The 19,440-nt window shown below is 38.2% G+C and overlaps 1 protein-coding gene across 3 annotated transcripts in view; it reads right to left on the bottom strand.

Annotated features, from left to right (window-relative positions):
* Positions 1-19,440, bottom strand: part of SUCLG2 (succinate-CoA ligase GDP-forming subunit beta) — a 334,454-nt gene that overhangs the window by 262,067 nt on the left and 52,947 nt on the right. For all 3 annotated transcript variants that reach the window (XM_086697627.1, XM_086697628.1, XM_086697626.1), the window contains exon 2: positions 16,162-16,303. In XM_086697627.1, coding sequence (XP_086553753.1) covers positions 16,162-16,303 — 142 coding nt within the window. The remainder of the gene's footprint in view (positions 1-16,161; positions 16,304-19,440) is intronic.

Below are 19,440 nucleotides of genomic sequence, written 5' to 3'. Positions count from 1 at the left end.
ACACTAACTTGAAAAGGTATCTGCATCCTGACATTTATTGCAGCATTATTTACAATAGCCAAGACATGAAAACAACCTGAGTGTCTGTCAATGGATGAATAAAGATGTATAACCATACACATTCTCTCTCTCTCTCTCTCTCTCTGGAATACTATTTAGCCATAAAACAGAAGGAAGTCCTGCCATTTGCAACAAAATGGATGGGCTCTGAAGGGATTAGGCTACATGAAATAAGTCAAAACAGAGAAAGACAAATTCCGTATGATCTCACTTATGTGTGGGATCTAAAAAAACAACAAAACCAAACAAAGAACTTACAGAGACAGAGAACAGATCAGTGGTTTCCAGAGGCAAGGGGCGCAGGGTGGGTGAAATGGGTAAAGGGGGTCAAAGGGTACAAACTGCCAGTTATAAAATAAATAAGGGGCACCTGGGTGCCTCACTCAGTTAACCATCTGACTCCTAATTTCAGCTCAGGTCATGATCTCACAGTCGTGAGACAGAGCCCCGTGACAGGCTCGGTGTTGAGTATGAAGCCTGCTTAAGATTCTTTCTCTCCTCCCCCTGCCCCTCTCCCCTGCGTGCACACTCTCTCTCTCTAAAATAAAATATAAATACATAAATAATAACTAAATAAACCATGCGAACATAATGCACAGCACAGTGACTATAGTCAAAAATACTGTACTGTATATTTGGAAGTTGGTAAGAAAGGAGATCTTCAAAGTTCTCTTCACAAGAAAACAAAAAAAATCTTCTAATTATATGTGGTGATAGATGCTAACTAGATTGGTGATAGATGCTACCTAGATTGAATGTAGTGATCATTCCCAATATATACACATATTGAATCATTATGTGAAACTAATATGTCATGTCAATTATATCTCAATTCAAATATATATATATTATGACAACATCTACCCATGTTTCTTCTGAGCCAGACACTGTAATAAGACCTAGGACATTTCCCCAACCAATCCCATAGTACTGATGCCCCATATTTTACAGATGAGGAAGTGGAGTCCTACAGGAGTTAAAATGCAGCTAGTAAGGGGGTACAGCAAGGCCTGAAACCAAGGCTGTGGACTCCAGAGTCCACCAACTTAAACACCACCACACACCTCCCAGAAGGTATCCATGAGAGGTGACAGTTAAGCTGGACCAAGATGAATGGGAGATAATAATAATGACAATGATTCCAGCTACCCGCTACTGAGACTCTGCTATACCTTAGACACACGACTTCATTTCACTTTCATAGCTATCCTAGGAAGCAAGTATTATTGCTAAACCCAGGAAGCAAGTATTATTACTAAACCCATTTTACAGATGGGGAAACTGAGAATTCTACAAGTTAGGTCACTCACCTAGGGTCACACAGCTAGCATGGGGCAGGCTCAGGATATGAATTTAAGACCAACTCCACAGTGATCTCCACTGGGTTAGAAGGTACTCTGGGGAGGAAGGAACATGAACAAAGGCAAGAAAGAAAGCGATGTGACCACACAACAGAAAATAAGCACACAGAGGGAGACAGTGGGGGAGAGACAGATCATGAGTACGTCATGCACAAGGGGCCATGTGAGTTTAACCTGAATCCACTGAGGACGTTAGAGCAGTAAGGAATTCCAAGCAAGAGGAAAGTCATGAAGGGATCTAGATGTTCTCATGTTTACGATGCTCACGTGTAGTTTATTTATAAAGAAAATATATATTTATGTGAAGTTGTTCTTCAGTGCTACATCTAGCACCTGAAGACTGGGAACAGTTGGAGTTTTGCATATCAAATACTTCCAGCACTGTGATTTCTCCCCTGTTATCCACACCCCATCTGCTTCTTTCTCCCCATACTGAAGTGACTAGTATCTTTGCTCAAATAAAAGCCTTGAAGACAAAAAATATTCTAATACTTGGCCCACATTTAATTTGAGAGAACAACAGACTCACACATCCCTTAGCGTGTTCCATGTTGAATGAAAGTAAAAACAAAAAAAAAAATACATAATTGAGGTAGCTTGTTTACTCATCTGGTTTTCCTCCTAAGGTAAATCAAGCAATGTTTTTTTTTTTTTTTTTAACTTTCTCAATTCATTTCCTGACGTTTTTGTAAGTAACCTAGAAAACTCAAGTGGAGCCTTAGTACGACTTGTGAACATCTGTTAAACACTGCCAACTCCTGTAACAACCACCTTGGGGAATAGCGTAGCATCTTAAAAGCATAATTCCTTAGGTAATATTTATTCTGTTAGAGTGTAAAAAAGAACGGTTTTCATTTTCTTTCAAAATTATTCAACTTTTGATTTCATATACCACCATCTCCCTAGAAAATATCAACCAACAGTATATGAGTAATATACTCATTATCAAATCATCTGACGAGCTGCACACTAAATATAGTTTAACACTCGGGTGTTATTTCAAAAGCAATGAGCCTTTTTTTCATCTGCTGTTGATGTTTTTAATAACTATTATTATATTCCTTTTATTACACTTCAGAACATGCACTCAGATTGGGTCAAAAAAGAAGGAAAAGAAGAAGGAAGGGAATTGGGTGAGTGCCTCACTTGTAGAAGGCATTTGCGTGTTTTTATCAGAATCGTTCCATGAAGTACGCATTATCATCCTCAATGTTCTAGTCAAGTCAGTTGTGGCTGAAGTAATCAAAACACAGCTGGAGGGAGAGGTCTGTTCTCATTGTACAGTCCACGTTCAGCCTAAGCCAGGACGCAAAGAGACCCATTTCCTCCAAATTCTAAATGCTACAGAGAATACTACATTACCACCGAACCCACTTGCTCCTCTTCCTGAGTGTGCCTTGAGAAAACCGCCCAGTGTCTCTTGTTCACTGTGATCAGCTGAGGAGCTTCGGCCATTAGAGTGTGAGCTGAAGCGATGTGGCCCGTGCAAAATGTCCACAGGTAATCCTCCGTGCTCTCTTCACCTGTTAAGTGGTTGGGATGAACACAACTGCCAGGTCACGTTTGGGAGCCATGTGTTGAAGGGGGCAGAGTGGAACGACAGGAAGCTCGATCTGTGAGTCGGCACTTGGAGGCAGCCTCAGAACACCACACCGGACTTCTAAGTGACTAAGAAATACCTCTTTAGGAGCTCCTGGTGGCTCAGGCGGCTAAGTGTCCAACTCCTGATTTTAGCTCAGGTCATGATCTCACAGTGCGATTCATGAGATCGACCCCCACGTCGGGCTCCACACTGATGGTGCAGAGGCTGTCTGGGATTCCCTCTCTGCCCCTCCCCACTCGTTCTCTCTCTCTCTCTCAAAACTAAATAAATAAACTTAAAACAACTGAAATACTTCTTTATTATATTAAGCTACTGGGAATTTGGTAGTTTATGTATTATAAGACTAGCATTACCTAATATGCCAAAACAGGAAAAAAATCTAAATGAGTCATGATAAGAAATAACATAGCCAAGGGGTGCCTGGGTGGCTCAGTCAGTTGGGCGTCTGACTTCGGCTCAGGTCATGATCTCACAGTTTGTGGGTTCAAGCCCTGCATCCGGCTCTGTGCTGACAGCTGGGAGCCTGGAGCCTGCTTCGGGTTCTATGTCTCCCTCTCTCTCTTCCTGCCCCTCCCCCACTCACACTCTGTCTCTGTCTCTCTCTCTCAATAAATAAATAAATATTAAAAACGTTTAAAAAAAAGAAATTACATAGTCAAACTGGAATTACCATACAACCATTAAAACAGTGTTTTTGAAAAAAAATTAATATTTGGGTAATGCTTAAGTTATGATGCAAAATTTGTAAAGCAGAATTACAAGCCTATATGCATTATATTTTCCCCAAATTTACAAACAAAGATTGCCTCTCAATTATGTTTATGTACATATGTGCACAGGAATTAATGTTGCTGACTGACTGGATGAATGAATGCATAAGAAAAATGGAGGGAAATATGTTAATATTAAGGAAGGTCCCCTCTGGATAATGAGATTTGAGGAGGTTTCCACTTCGTTGTACTTTTCTGTGTTTTTTTAAATCGAAATAATAAAGCATGTTACTTTCATAATCAGAAGAGACTTGTCTGTTTACATTTAAGAGTTCATTAAAAAGGCCACTCTAGGGGCGCCTGGGTGGCGCAGTCGGTTAAGCGTCCGACTTCAGCCAGGTCACGATCTCGCGGTCCGTGAGTTCGAGCCCCGCGTCAGGCTCTGGGCTGATGGCTCGGAGCCTGGAGCCTGTTTCCGATTCTGTGTCTCCCTCTCTCTCTGCCCCTCCCCCGTTCATGCTCTGTCTCTCTCTGTCCCAAAAATAAATAAAAAACGTTGAAAAAAAATTAAAAAAATAAATAAATAAATAAATAAATAAGGCCACTCTATCCGGACAGTTAATACAGAGCTACTCCCTATGCCTACCTAGCCCAGGCAAAGTTGTTCTACATTTACAACCCCATAAGCTACCCTCTGGTGACTTAAAAGACCCCAGGGAGCAACAGTTCACAGGAAAGTCCTGGAAAATGAGACCATGTGGCAACATAACTTCTTTGTTTACTCACAATGAGGTAGCTCTAAAACACAAGTTGATAAATAAACTGCATTAATGATACACTGAGAAAACAGAAAGTGAAATTATGTCAGTTACCGTGGATACACAATCACGGGCATGTGGAGATCTGGTGATATTCAGAACCAGTCCCTAAAGGAAAACGTCTCCCTCTGGTTTAAATGAAGATTACATGAATGCTTACTGAATGCTCAGCATGATGCCAGGCACATAGCAAGAGGCCAAAGGTTAATGTCACCACTACAATTTTTATTGGTTAAAATGTGAGAAGAATAATTAATCCTTGCTTTAGTATACCACTGAAATTCAAGTTAAGACATTTACTTTCAAAGTGCTGTTCTCATTAGTTTCTAAGGAAACTGAGAGGAAGTTACTTGTGCACTTCCCTAAAGCCTGCCTGCCTACAACCTGCCTTGATCTTGTCCTGACTCTATAGGTCCCCTGCCGTTTCTATCAGTGAACACCAGAGGACAATTAGGAAAAAGAAGCGAAAATTCTAGAGAGAATTCTAAGGAGAGAGAGAAATTCTAAGGAGATGACCAGAGAAGCCCATGCATATCTGCAGATTCAGGAAGAATAGAAAGGAACATTTTATAAAATGGGGGATCTCTTTGGAAAATATGCACCATATAAAATATTAAAAGACACAACTTGTTGAAGGGGATCCACTCATAAAGACAGTGAAGGAAAGCCTTTAAAGTCAACCAAGGTGTTTCTTTAAGGATCATTTGGAAGTAAACATGAGCAAGTGAAAATTTTCTAAGTAAAAATATTTATTGAGCATTTACTATGTCTCAGGACCTATGCTAAGCACTTTTTGTTGTCTGGATGAGTCAGAGTTCTCAGCGGAAAGCAATAAAAATTAACTCTAGTTGAAATAAGCATAAAGTAAATTACAGAAGAGATATTAGGAAGGTGCACAAAGGAGGTGAGAAAATCAGGCTCAAAAAATAGAAAGGCATCAAAAGACATCAAAACAGCCAGGAACACATCTCATCACAGAAACCATCTATCTCGTGAAGGCACCACCATTACTCCTAGAAAGCAAACACTGCTCCAACTCTGATGGACCACACTTGCCAGGACTCTTCCTTCTTTGCCCTGATTCCAGATTCAAAATAATGAAAGGCTGATACAAAAGTAAAATGAAGATTTAATACATAGAAATCAAGGCTATCCTCAAACTGTCTTTATAAGACGATCATGACCATCATCTCAACACACAGGATGTAAAATCTTTTGCAAGATCCTAACCACATAAGGTGATAGGACAAAGCCACAAAATCGAGGAGGTTTGCCATGAATTTAACTGCCTACAGTGTTAACAGTATACGTCAATCAGTAGTCAATGGGCAGCAGTTTCCTTTTTACATAAAATACAATTCCTTAATGCTGTAATTCATCAGGCTTTATAGGATGTGATTATATAAAACTCAGAGAGTAAGTTATCATATTGACAAATGGAAACATGTTGTAGCTGAAAGCAATCCAAAGCTATTCAAGTTCAATAAAAGCTCCTTATCTCCATTTTAGGATGCATGTCATTAGCTCAGAGAAGATTAATTTTTCCATTCATATTTCAATTTCTTTCCTGGCAAAAAATAAAACTGTGAGTTTCTGAATTATACTCTTCTTGCTTAATCAAATGTTGAGAGTCTCACATCAACATGACTGGAAAAATTAATAAATTATGGAGATTCCTAAAACTAAAAGGTAGTTTCACCTATAGTTACATGCAAATACTCCTTTAAGACAGGGTTTTGATTTACATGAGAGACATATTCTTTCATTCACCTTTAAAGAGAACTGAAAGGCAACATAAAGATTAGCTATGCATACAGTAGGTATTCTGTAATTAACTATTGATTGTATACATTAAATTTAACAACAGAGGAAAGCATAACTACTAAACCTTCTGAGAAAATTGTATGCAAGAGACACAATGCCCTCCTTAAAGTATGATTACAAAAGGTGGTTCATACATACTGCTTCAGAAATGAATATTATCCACATATTAAAAACTTAATTCACCAAACCAAATTTACTCTCTCAATCAGACATAAGTCTACTTTCTACACAAGAAAATGAGGCTCTCACTCAATATGTTATAATTATGAATTGTGTTTCACAAAAAAAAAAAGGTTTGCATTACCCATTTCAAACAAATGTTCAAATGAACAAGCTTTCCATAACTATATGGCAAATGTTCTTTTGCCCAAAGAGATACAACAAAATGAATCATTAAGAAAATGTCTGCAGATTACAGTTTCTATAAATTGTGCCTTAGAACCTGCCACATCGTTTTAATTCAATCTTCTAATTTTATTAATATGCATTTTCCATCTTAAACATGCTGACTCACACACAAAAATCTCCCAAGAATATCATCATTAGGTTAGCAAAGAGGAAAAACGTTTGGGGAGGAGATTAAATCTAATCTGGCTGGTAGAAATCCTATCTTTGTCATTTATTAGCTATACAACTTTGGCAAGTTTTTAACCTTACTCTACCTGTTTCTTTGCTTAGCAAAGTAACAACACAGCACTAAAAATGGCAACATTTGGGGAAGGAAGGGAAGATGGTGGTGGAGTAGGAAGTTTCCAGGTTCACCTCCTCCTATGATTACAACTAGATAACTATCATATCATCCTAAATACTCCCCAACTCTAAGGAATAGCAACACGAACTCCACAACTGAGGGTACAGGGGAGACTACATCAAGGAGGATGGGAAGAGTGGAGACAGCTTGGGAGAGAAACAGATTGTGGCCATTATTACAGTGGAGGGAAAGCCACAGTAACAGAAAGGGCCAAGAGACAGACTAGCACATTGGAGAATCCACAGGGAGGGTGAATGCCGGCAGCAATTGGCTTAGAGGGCCATGAGTACTTGCAGCCAGCGGGGCTTGGAGTCTGGAATTTTGAAGGTCAGCATGCTCGGTTCTGGGGGAGCTCAGACGACATTGGAGTTGCTCATGGAGAAAAGGCAGGGCAAATACCCCATAGACATACAGCATGGAAACAGCCATCTGAAGAGCACCTGGAGCTTCCACATCTTGGAGTATGTCCCAGAGGGGCAGAACCTGTGAAGAAACCCCTCCAGGAACAGAGGAACTGGGGGAAACCATCTCCCTCCACCATCCCTCAGTATAAGTACAGGGCCACCTGTGGGAACCAGCACAGCTCAGACACTTACTACCTAGCTTGCTTACACCAAGCCCCACCCCACCACATCCTGATGGAACCGCCCTTCCCAGTCCTCCTTCCTGATAAGAGTAGTCCAAACTCCTGTCCACAACACATCTCCCAACCAAACAGGTTTGTGGAGCCTTGGTTCCAGTGGCAGCAGCAAGAGGTCTCATTTCACAAGCAGATCAGAGCACGCCTAGTTAAAACATGCCACATTCAAGCCAAGGATCCAACACTGTCCACATCAGGCAAACAGGCCCTTTGTAAACAACTGGACTAGAGGATAAAGTGGCTGGAACAAAATAGCACAGCATGCACAGCACACACTGGAGACACTCCCAGAAGCATCAACCTTTGGGAATGACATGGCAGGGCATTACAGGTTCTCGTCTTCATAAGGCCATTACCCTCAAGAACAGGAGATGTAGCTGACTTTCCTAACACACACAGAAAGAGGCATACAGACTTAGAGGAAATGAGAAGACAGAGAAATTTATCCCAAAAGAAAGACTGGGATAAGGCCATGGCCGGAGATTTAAGCAAAACATATAGAAATAAGAGTGATCATATGTCCACTCATTAGACTTGAGAAAATTGTAGAAGACATAAATGAGGGCCTTAACATATAGAGAAGGAAAAACAACAGAGATAAAGGGTGAAAAGTAAATGCAGTGAGAAACACACCTGAAGGAATGAACAGTAGGATAGAAGAATCAGAGGAATGAATTAGTGACCTAGGAGACAAACTTAAGAAATGTAACCAAGCTGAATAAAAGAGAGAAAACAGAATTATGCAAAACAAGAATAGACTTAGGGAACCCAGTGACACCATTAAACATAGTAATATTCATATTACAGGAGTCCCAAAAGAAGAAAGAGAAAAGGGGGCAGAAAATTTATATGAAGAAATAATAGCTGAAAACTTCCCTAATCTGGGGGAGGAAACAGATATCCAGATCCAGGAGGCACAAAGAACTTCCATCAAAATCAACAAAAGCAGATCCACACCAGGACACATAATAACTGGAAAACATATGATGAAAAAGAAAAGATTTTAAAAGCAACAAGACCAAAGAAGGCATTAACTTTCAAGGGAAAACCCATAAGGACAGTAGGAGATTTTTCCAGCAAAAACTTTCTAAGCTAGAAGGCAGTGGCATGATACATTCAAAGTGCTGAAAGGCAAAAATGTGCAGCCAAGATTATTCTATCCGGCAAGGCTATCATTCAGAATAGGAAGAGAGATAAAGAATTTCTCAGATAAAACTTAAAGGAGTTCATAACCACTAAACCACCCCTACAAGAAATATGAAAGGGGACTGAGTGGAAAGGAGAGACAGAAATGATAGTATAAAGGTAGGAAACACAAAAGCAGTAAAAATGAGTATTTCTGTAAAAACATCAGTCAAAAATTTAACAAAATAAAGGGATATAAAATATGACACCATATACTTAAAATGTAGAGAGGAGAGGAGTAAAGAATGAGTTCAAACTTAAAGGACCATCAACTTAATCAAGAATGCTATATGCAGAAGAGGTTATATAAAAACCTAATGGCAACCATATATCAAAAACCACTAATAAATATGCAAAGAATAAAGACAAAAAATCAAAATATATCACTAAAGAAAATCAGTAAAACATGAAAGAGAGAAAAACAAGAAAGGATCAGAGAAAATCTTCAGAAACAGACATCAAAACAAATAATAAAATGACAATAAAAACATACCTACCAGTAGTTACTTTGAGTGTAAATGGACTAAACATGTCAATCAAAAGACACAGGGTGACAGAATAGATAAAAAAAATAATAATAATAATAAGACCCGTGGATCTGCTGCCCACGAGACTCATTTTAGACCTAAAGACAAGTGCAGATTCAAAGTGAGGACACAGAGAAACATCTATCATGCAAATGGAAGACAAAAGAAAGTCAGAATAGCGATACCTATATCAGACAAAATAGACTTTAAAACAAAGGCTGTAACAGAAGACTAAGAAGGACACTATATAATAATAAAGGAGACAATCCAACAAGAAAATATAACAATTATAAATTTTTATGCACCCAACAGAGCAGCACCCAAAGACATAAGACAGTTAATAACTAATTCATAATAATACAATAATAGTAGGGGACTTTAACGCCCCACTTACATCAATGGACAGATCATCAAGACAGAAATCCTATCAACAAGGAAACAATGGTTTTGAATGACACCCTGGAACAGATGGATTTAATAGATATATTCAGAACATTCCATTCTAAAACAGCATAATGCACATTCTTTTCAACTGCATATGTAACATTCTCTAGAACAGATCTCATGTTAGCCCAGAAAACAAGCCTCAACAAATTCAAGATCAAAGTCATAGTATGCATCTTTTCTGACTACAACGTTATAACATTAGAAGTAAATCACAAGAAAAAATCTAGAAAGACCACAAATACATGGAGGTTAAATAACACACTACTAAACAATGAATGGGTCAAAAGGAAATCAAAGTTCATAAAAAAGGACATGGAAACAAATGAAAATGAAAACGTAACAGTCCAAAACCTCTGGGATACTGCAAAAGTGGTTCTAAAAAAGAAGTTTATACCAATCCAGGCCTACTCAAAAGCAAGAAAAACATTAAATAAGCAAACTAACCTTACACCTTAAAGGAGCCAATAAAAGAACAACAAACAAAGCCCAAAACCACAAGGAAGGAAATAATAATGATTAGAGCAGAAATAAATGCTATAGAAACTAAAAAAAACAATTAAACAGATCAATGAAACCAGGAACTAGTTCTTTGAAAAGATCAACAAAATTGATAAACCACTAGCCAAATTCATCAAAAACAAAAAAAGAGAAAGAACTCAAACAAAGTCACAAATGAAAGAGGAGAAATAACAACCAACACCACAGAAACACAAAGTATTATAAGGGAACAGGCCAACATTGGACAACCTAGAAGAGAAGGATAAATTTCGAGTAACATATAACCCACCAAAATTGAAACAGGAAGAAATAGAGAATTTGAACAGACCAATAACCAGCATAGAAATAGAATCAGAAATCAAAATAAAAACGCAACAAGCGAAAGTCCAGGACTAGATGGCTTCACAGACAAATTCTATCTAAGAGTTAAAGAAGAGTTAATACCTATTCTTCTCAAACTTTTCTTAAAAACAGAAAACTTCCAAATTCATTCCAATAGGCCAGCACTGTCTTGACACCAAACCAGATAAAGACACCACCACAAAAGAGAACTACAGGCCAAAAGCCCTGATCAACATAGATGCAAAAATCCTCAATAAAATACTAACAAACTGAATTCAACAATATACTAACAAAATCGCAACAATCAAGTGGTATTTATTCCTAGGTTGCAAGGGGGTTTCAACATTTGCAAATCAAACCATGGGATACACCCTATCAACAAGAGAAAGGAGACAAACCATATGATCATTTCAACAGACGCAAAAAAGCATTTGACAAAGTACAACATTCATTCATGATATAAACCCTCAACAAAGTAGGTTTAGAGGGAACATAATAAAAACCGTATGTGAAAAACCCACAGCTATTATCATCAATGGGAGAAAACTGAGAACTTTTCCCCTAAGGTCAGGAACAAGACAAGGACATCCACTGTCACCGCTTTTATTGAACACAGTACTAGAAGTCCTAGCCACAGCAATCAGACAACAAAAAGAAATCAAAGGCATCCATATCAGTAAGGAAGAAGTAAAAACTTTCACGATTTACAGACATGATACTATATATAGGAAGAAAATCTGAACAACTCCACCAAAAAAACTGCCAGAACTGATCCATGAATTCAATAAATTTGCAGGACACAAAATCAATGTAAATAAATCTGTTGCATTTTGGGGCACCTAGGTGGCTCAGTCGGTTGAGCATCTGACTCTTGGCTCAGGTCATGATCTAATGGTTTGTGAGATCCATGCAGAAGGAGAAATTAAGAAAACAACACCATTTATAACTGCACCAAAAATAATGAGATACCTAGGAATAAAACTAACCAAAGAAGTGAAAGACCTGTACTTTGAAAACACTGACGAAAGTAACTGAAGAGGACACAAAGAAACAGAAAGACATTTCATGCTCATGGATTAGAAGAACAAATATTGTTAAAATATCTATTCTACCCAAAGCAATTGACAGAGTCAATGCAATCCCTATCAAAATACCATCAGCATTTTTCACAGAACCAGAACAAACAGTCCTAAAATTTGTATGGCACCACAAAAGTGGTGCCAAAAGCAATCCAAACAGGCAAAGCAATCTTAAAAAAGCAAAGCCAAGCTGGAGGCATCACAATTCCAGACTTCAAGTTATATTATACGGCTACAGTAATCCAAACAGTATGGTACTGGCACAAAAACAGATACATAGAGCAATAAAACAGAATAGAAAACCCAGAAATAAACTCACAACCACATGGTCAATTAATCTTTGACAAAGCAGGAAAGAACATTCAATGGGAAAAGAGCAGTCTCTTTAACAAATGGTGTTGCAAAAACTGGATAGTAACATGCAAAAGAATGAAACTGGATGACTTTCTTACACCACACACAAAAATAGATTCAAAATGGATTAAAAACCTAAATTTGAGACAAGAATCCAAGAAGAGAACACGGGCAGGAACTTCGTGACATCAGCTGTAGCAACTTCTTTCTATGTATGTCTTCTGAGGCAAGGGAAACAAAAGCAAAAATGAACTATTAGGACCTCATCAAAATAAAAAAAACTACTGCAAAGTGAAGGAAACAATCAACAACACTAAAAGGCAACCAATGAAATGGGAGAAGATATCTGCAAATGACATATCTGATAAAGGGTTAGTAGCCAAAATATACAAAGAACTTATTCAACACTAAAAAAACTGCACAAAAAATCCAATTAAAAAATGGGCAAAAGACATGAGTAGACATTCTTCCAAAGACATACAGACAGCCAAAAGACACATAAAAAGATGTTCATCATCATTTAGTATCAAGGAAATATAAATCAAAACTCTAATGAGATATCACCTCACAACTGTCAGAATGGCTAAACTCAACACACAAGAAATAAAAAGGTGTTGGCAAGGATGTGGAGAAAAAAGAACACTCATGCACCGTTGGTGGGAACACAAACTAGTGAGGCTACTGTGGAAAATGGTGTGGAGGTTCCTCGAAACGTTAGATTCAATTGAAACAGAAACTTAAAGAAAAAAAAAAAGATGATCTGGAGGAATCTCAGATGGGTAAGTAGGAGGAGATAAGAAAAAGAGACGGTTTGGAGCAACCTCCAGAGGTGACAAATTCCATTTGGGCCAAGAAATATGGAGGCACCCACAACGAGATGGCCAACAGGAGCCAGGAATATGGGTTCAGACACAAAGAAAGAGCTTTACAATCCATACGGAGATTCCTGGAAATCAAAGGCATGATTAACACCAACACTTATTTGCAAAATATTTTATATGTGTCATTGTATTTCAAATACATCCATATATGAATAAAATATAAAGGTAGTAAGCAAATGCATTTCAGTCATTTACAAATTTTTCAAATTAAAATATGAAGTCTTAACACAGGATCAAGAAACTACTGATCACACGTCTCTTATCTGTCTATGAATGTGAATCACGACAGCGGTGAATTCCTTGGAATCATATGCTGCTGCTGCTGATGATGATGATAGTAACAAACTCTTATATAGCACTTACTATGTTAAGCATATTACCCTTTTCTGTAATTTTTCTCCATTAAAATATCCTAATTGTCGGGGCAGGCAGACAAATGCATGTGTAGTCCAGCTTTAACCTTAACCTCAAATCTACTTAGTAAAACTTGTGCTATTGATTCTTGTCTACCTTGTAGCAACAATCAGGTAAACGCGGTGAAGTTTTGCCAGATTCTTCTTGTTTTGCTCTCTCTAGCCAACCTCAGTGACTTTTATACTTACAATCAATTTGTTACACTTTTAACTAACTAGAGTTGGTACCATCTCTTCTTCCAATACTATAAATATTCCCTCTGATCAAAACCGTCTATTATACAACAAAAGCCAGAGGAGAACCTCCTTCCTCCAAAACTCCTCCCGGAGTAAGAGAAGGATTACTCATTCATTCAGCAAATGATAGGCTTGGATTTGTTCTCTAAATTCCCTTTTAGCTCTAAATAGGATCAGAGAAGCACTCCCATGGCCACATCACTTAAATGAATTATCACAGGTTTGCACAGGCCCAGGTACAGACACAGCTGGGTCATTCTCAATCCTTTAATCCAGTATGATTTTCCTAAAACCACTCCTCAAGAAACAAAATGGCTTTTTGAAAAGTTTATTTTAATTTTCTTAATTTTACTTTTATTTAAACTTGCTTTATTGTCTCTTTCCCTGCTTTCACCCTGGGCCCAGCATATGAAAGGCACCTCGTTAATTCCTGAAGAGCAAAAATTCTGTCTTACGAACACGGTAGAGAATGCCCAACCATAAAGTGGCAGCTATATAAATGTTTATAGAACTAATCTGTGACTAAGAAGCCGCTTAGTTCAGTAAGCCAAAATCTCCACTGAAAATCTGAAAGGTAAGCCCTCCCTGCTATGCTATACCTAAGTGGGGAGGGAGTAGTAATCAGCTGGCTTCCAGAATTCCCTTAAGAAGAATCCTTGGACCTGGAATACTAGCATGTCAGCACATTTGCAGAAATAATGGGGAAAATGAAGACCAAAGACCGACTTGAACTTTACATTTCTTTGTTCTCATTATCCATTCCCCAAACCACAGGAGTATAAAACAAAAATGATCCTTTCATGTAAAAAGGTTGGAATACTAACCTTTACTGAGTCTATTCCCACACTGCACAGTGGAGCTCTCATCCTCGTGTAGGTCGAATTTTACCTTTTTTTTCACCATGAAAACCAATTTTGATAGTTTTTGAAAATGAAACCAATTTCCATTTCTTAAACTATAAGTCACTCTCAATTTCTACATTTAGCATCTGAAAATTACAAATTAATTTCCTTCTAGAATGTAAGTTTTAAAAAGAAAGAGGGCTTGCTTATCTTCCACAGCTGCATCCACAGTGCCTAATACACGTGGCTGACAATCAATAAATACTTGTTGAAGGAAAGAATAAACATACATTTCAACTGACATAACATAGAAAGGATCTGGCAAATAAGCATCTGGGGGAACTCTGTAAGAGAGATAAAAGAACAATTACTACCTGAAGTACCTCGCCACTTACTCTTAAAAGAGCATAGAAAATTGGGAAATTGAAATGTGGAGCCTGCTTCTATCTTGCACTCTCAAACTTGTTTGCTACGGCTGCCTGGCAAGGGCAGTTAGCAGATGCTCTATTCTTTCTGGTGGGAAACAATTGCTCTCCAAGCCTGAAGACAAAGAATACACATGTACATCCTTCTAGTGTCCAGATCTAGGCTGACTGACACCACAGCCACCAGCCCCACATGTTTATCAAGTATCTGAAATGTGACTTGTGTGAAACAAAATGGGCTGGAATGTCAGATACAAACCAGATTTCTAAAGATGAGGACAAAAACTGGACGTACACTGTCCCATTGATAACTGTTTTACGTTAATTACATGTTGAAATGATAGCAGTTTGGACATATTGGGGTAAACAAAATATATTAATAAAACCAATTTCACCGATTTCTTGTTACTTTTCTTAATACAGAAAATTTTGGAATATTTACATGGCTCACATTATATTTCTATTGGACAGTGCTAATCCAGACTGACAGTAAAAGAGTCTGTATGCTACCAGAAGGAATATGCGTGGAAAAACAGCAGGATCTGGTTCCTAATTTCACAATCTATAATTAGGGAGATTAGATTTTCTACCACAAACCAATGTATAGTCTCCCTTGAAGGCGCACACCAGCATTAGGAGATAACACATTAGCCTTAATAGATAATGAGAAAACTGAGGCACAAAAAGAAGGCACTTATACAAAGTTACAGAGCTGACAAATGGGAGGGCAAAACCCTGACCCAAACTCAGCATGTCCAAATGCATGTCCTTCCCCTTCCTCTCCTCCACTCAGAGAACTTTCCCTACTAGAGGCTTAAAAAGGATGCCAACCATCTTTCCTGCCTTACCCTGCTGTGGGTTTCTCTTTGATACTCTACACCCTTATTTCTCCCAGCCACTAACCCAAAGAAAAGAGAACTATGTGACAATATGGCTGAATATTTTGGAAAAATTACCAGAGTGACATCCCATATGCTGCTATCTCGTGAAGAAAAGAATCAAGGTTTCCTAATTGGGCTCTTTTGCCTTTGCGATTCAAAAGCTTTCCACTGTATCAGCACCGTTCGTATAACCCGCTACATAGAAATTTACCTACTGGGACACCGCTACCTGTGAGGTCACTAATTTGGGCAAGTGCATTTCACCTGTTGTGAATTAGCTTACTTAGTCTCTTAGCAGCCTCCAGAGCTTCGTTCGCACTGTCTGCTACAAAGAATCTTTGAACTTTCACTCCATTGTCAGACATCAGTTTCTTGCTCTGGTATTCCTGCAGGTTCAGCCATCTTCGGGGGGTTAACTGCACTGCCTAGAGAGATTGAGAGAGACAGAGGTAAGAAAGCTTACAAATAAGAAAAATAACAGTCAACGTATGTAGCCAGTCTTATAGGTACCCACAAACAACAATCAGCAACACTTTTTTTTTTTTTTTAATTTTTTTTTTCAACGTTTATTTATTTTTGGGACAGAGAGAGACAGAGCATGAACGGGGGAGGGGCAGAGAGAGAGGGAGACACAGAAGCGGAAACAGGCTCCAGGCTCCGAGCCATCAGCCCAGAGCCTGACGCGGGGCTCAAACTCACGGACCGCGAGATCGTGACCTGGCTGAAGTCGGACGCTTAACCGACTGCGCCACCCAGGCGCCCCTTTTTTCTTTTTTTTTAATTTTTTTTAACACCTTTTTTTAAAAGAAAAAAAAAACTCCTATATAAATTCTTCATGCTTGTTTTTCTAATCAAAAATGTTTAAGACAACCACATACACAAATGAATGCAGGTTTAAAGAAATGGTGAGAAGTGAATAGGGTCTATCATCTAGTTAACAAGAATGTACCGATATCAATTTCCTAATTTTGGTATTGAAGTAAAAAGACCTAAGATCTCAACGTGAGGAGAAGAGGGGGAAGGGTATGTGGGACTGCTGCACTTTTTTTGCAGCTCCCTGAGTCTGTAAATATTTAAGAATAAATGAGACCATTTAAAAAAAAAAGAATAAAAATTATTTTCTTAAGTTTATTTATTTGAGAGAGGAAGAGAGAGCATGCAAGAAGAAGCTGGAAGGGGCAGAGAGGGGGCAGGAGGAGAAAATCCAAATTAGGCACTGCAATGTCAGTGAAGAGCCCGACTCGGGGCTGGAACCCAGGAACCATGAGATCATGACATGAGCCAAAACCAGGAATTGGAGACTTAACCGCCTAAGCCACCCAGGTGGGCACCCCTTAAGAGTTACTTTTTAAAATGTTAAGAAATGCATTATAAAGGATATACCTCCCCCACATTCCCACCCCAAATAAAGTTCATAGCATTATTTTAATAACTGTGTGCACATTGTTAGTCACTAAGGTATCTCAGAAAATTTTCTTAACACTTTGAGGCTCAATGGACCACAGACTAATCCACTTCTTTGCCATAGTTTTTAATGGACTCTAGGTACAATCATTATGTGATGAAGAAGATTACCTCTTTCACAAACCAAATTTGAAGACGGTCACCTGAAACAATTATCATAAATAAACTACTTCCTAAAAACTGCAACTCGTGTATTAAAGTAACTTTGCCTACGTATCATGTAGAAGTTTTTTCCAATGTGCGCTATCAATTACTTTTTAATCTGTGCTGAAAAAAAATAATTAAGGAGCAGAATAACATGAACAAATAAATTCTCGTTTTTTTCAGTAAGATCAACATCATTCCCTATTTTTAAAAGAAAAAAAAATGAATATACCTAGTTTAAGCTCATTTCCATCCATGAGTCCTGATGCAAAAAAACAAAACAAACAAACAAAAAAAACAAAAAACCACTGCCCCAGAGTAGGTGAGACAACAATACCATTAATGCACAAACCGAAAAAGTCAATCATACAACAGGATCACAAGAGTGAAGGAAAATCACCTGTCATACTGCCTAGCGTCTTTTGTCAATGGCCTTGGTGGACGGCCAAAGCAGTTTAAAGATATCTTTCTGTTCCACTCTTCTGAATATTGGTAATGCTGTTTTCAATGCTAAAGTTGTCTGCACTTCTTTAGAAATAAATAATACCAGAGTTTTAAAATAAATTGCCAGAGAAGTTATGGTCACATCATTTACTGTATGATTTATTAGCTGTATATGATTTGTTAATCTTACTTCTGAATTTTAAGTCTTGATGAAACATTAGTAATTTGAAAAACACAGAATTTCACACATGAACATACACATTGCCCTAACAGTCTTATTAACACATCACATAACGTACCAAAAAAATTCAAGTTTAAGACATTTAGTGAAAGTCCCCTAATGAAAGAAAAGATTAAACGTTAGATGTATACTATATTCTGGGACCACTTTTAAAAGGCAGATGGGGAAGGATCAATAGATTAAGTATATGTTGACATACCAACTTAAAGCCATTAACAGAAAAAGAAAAAAAGAAATACAATTTGTGAAGAACATTTGAGAGAGACTAAAACTGCCACAAGTATGGTGTGGTCAATTCCTTTTCATTAGAACACTCACGGTATTAATTTTAGATATGTTAATGCAATCTGCTGCAAACTAATTGCAATTGATCAAGAGACCAGCTTCACAGACATATAATACATATTGACCGTTTCTACATTGACTCAGATGAAAAAGCCTGCTTGAAGTCTGTTGCTCTTAAATTGAAAACCAACACAGTGAACACAGTTCTGAGCCACTGCAGATACGCAAGCTATCACTCCACAAAGCAATCATCTTCTAGAATAATCGGCTACCTTTGTAAACCTAAGCTCAGAAGAGCAGGGTCCCTGACTGGGTCTTAAACTGCATGAACTCAGCTGCACTGACTAAGAATTTGTGGTACGTCTAGAGAGGAAAAGGTTAAATCCACCTCTGCATTTTCAGGAGGAAGAAAAAAGGAGAAATTTACTAAGTAAGTGGATGGTGTAAAGTATGCTAGGAATATAATCAACTGCTGAATCATAAAAACAGTAATAAGAATAGTTTCATCTTCTATTACGGAGCATTGGCCATGTGTAGGCAGTATACTAAGCTCGCGTGTTATCTTACAGTCAAGGCAATCAAGAAAAATGAAGTAGTATTATTTCTCTCTGTAGTTGTCACTGATGCAACCTTCCTTCTTCCAATACTTCCTTGCCTCAGATGAAGTTACGTACGGCTGTGTAAGATCGTTCATAAATACGTATGGTGTGTAACTCACCTGGACCAACATCTGATTGCCAACCCCTCTCCCCCTAAGTTCTCTCTGTCTTGACATGGGGAATGGGAATATTCATGCGGCAGCTAATCTATCAGCCAGGGGCCTCAAGGAAAACAGACACATTCCCAGGTCACTCACATAGAATGTGTCATAAAAAATAAACCTTTGTGGATTTTTAGCCACTGAGATTCTGGAGATTACTTGTTACAGTTATGGAACCTAGCTTATCTCTACCATCCTGACTAAAAACCATCTTGAGGCACCTG

This window comes from Puma concolor, chromosome A2 (assembly GCF_028749965.1).
Source record: "Puma concolor isolate L17-30 chromosome A2, mPumCon1.1.hap2, whole genome shotgun sequence".
Taxonomy (NCBI): Eukaryota; Metazoa; Chordata; class Mammalia; order Carnivora; family Felidae; genus Puma; species Puma concolor.
The sequence above is the reverse complement of the archived record's forward strand: the minus strand, read 5'-3'. Positions and strand labels throughout refer to the sequence as shown.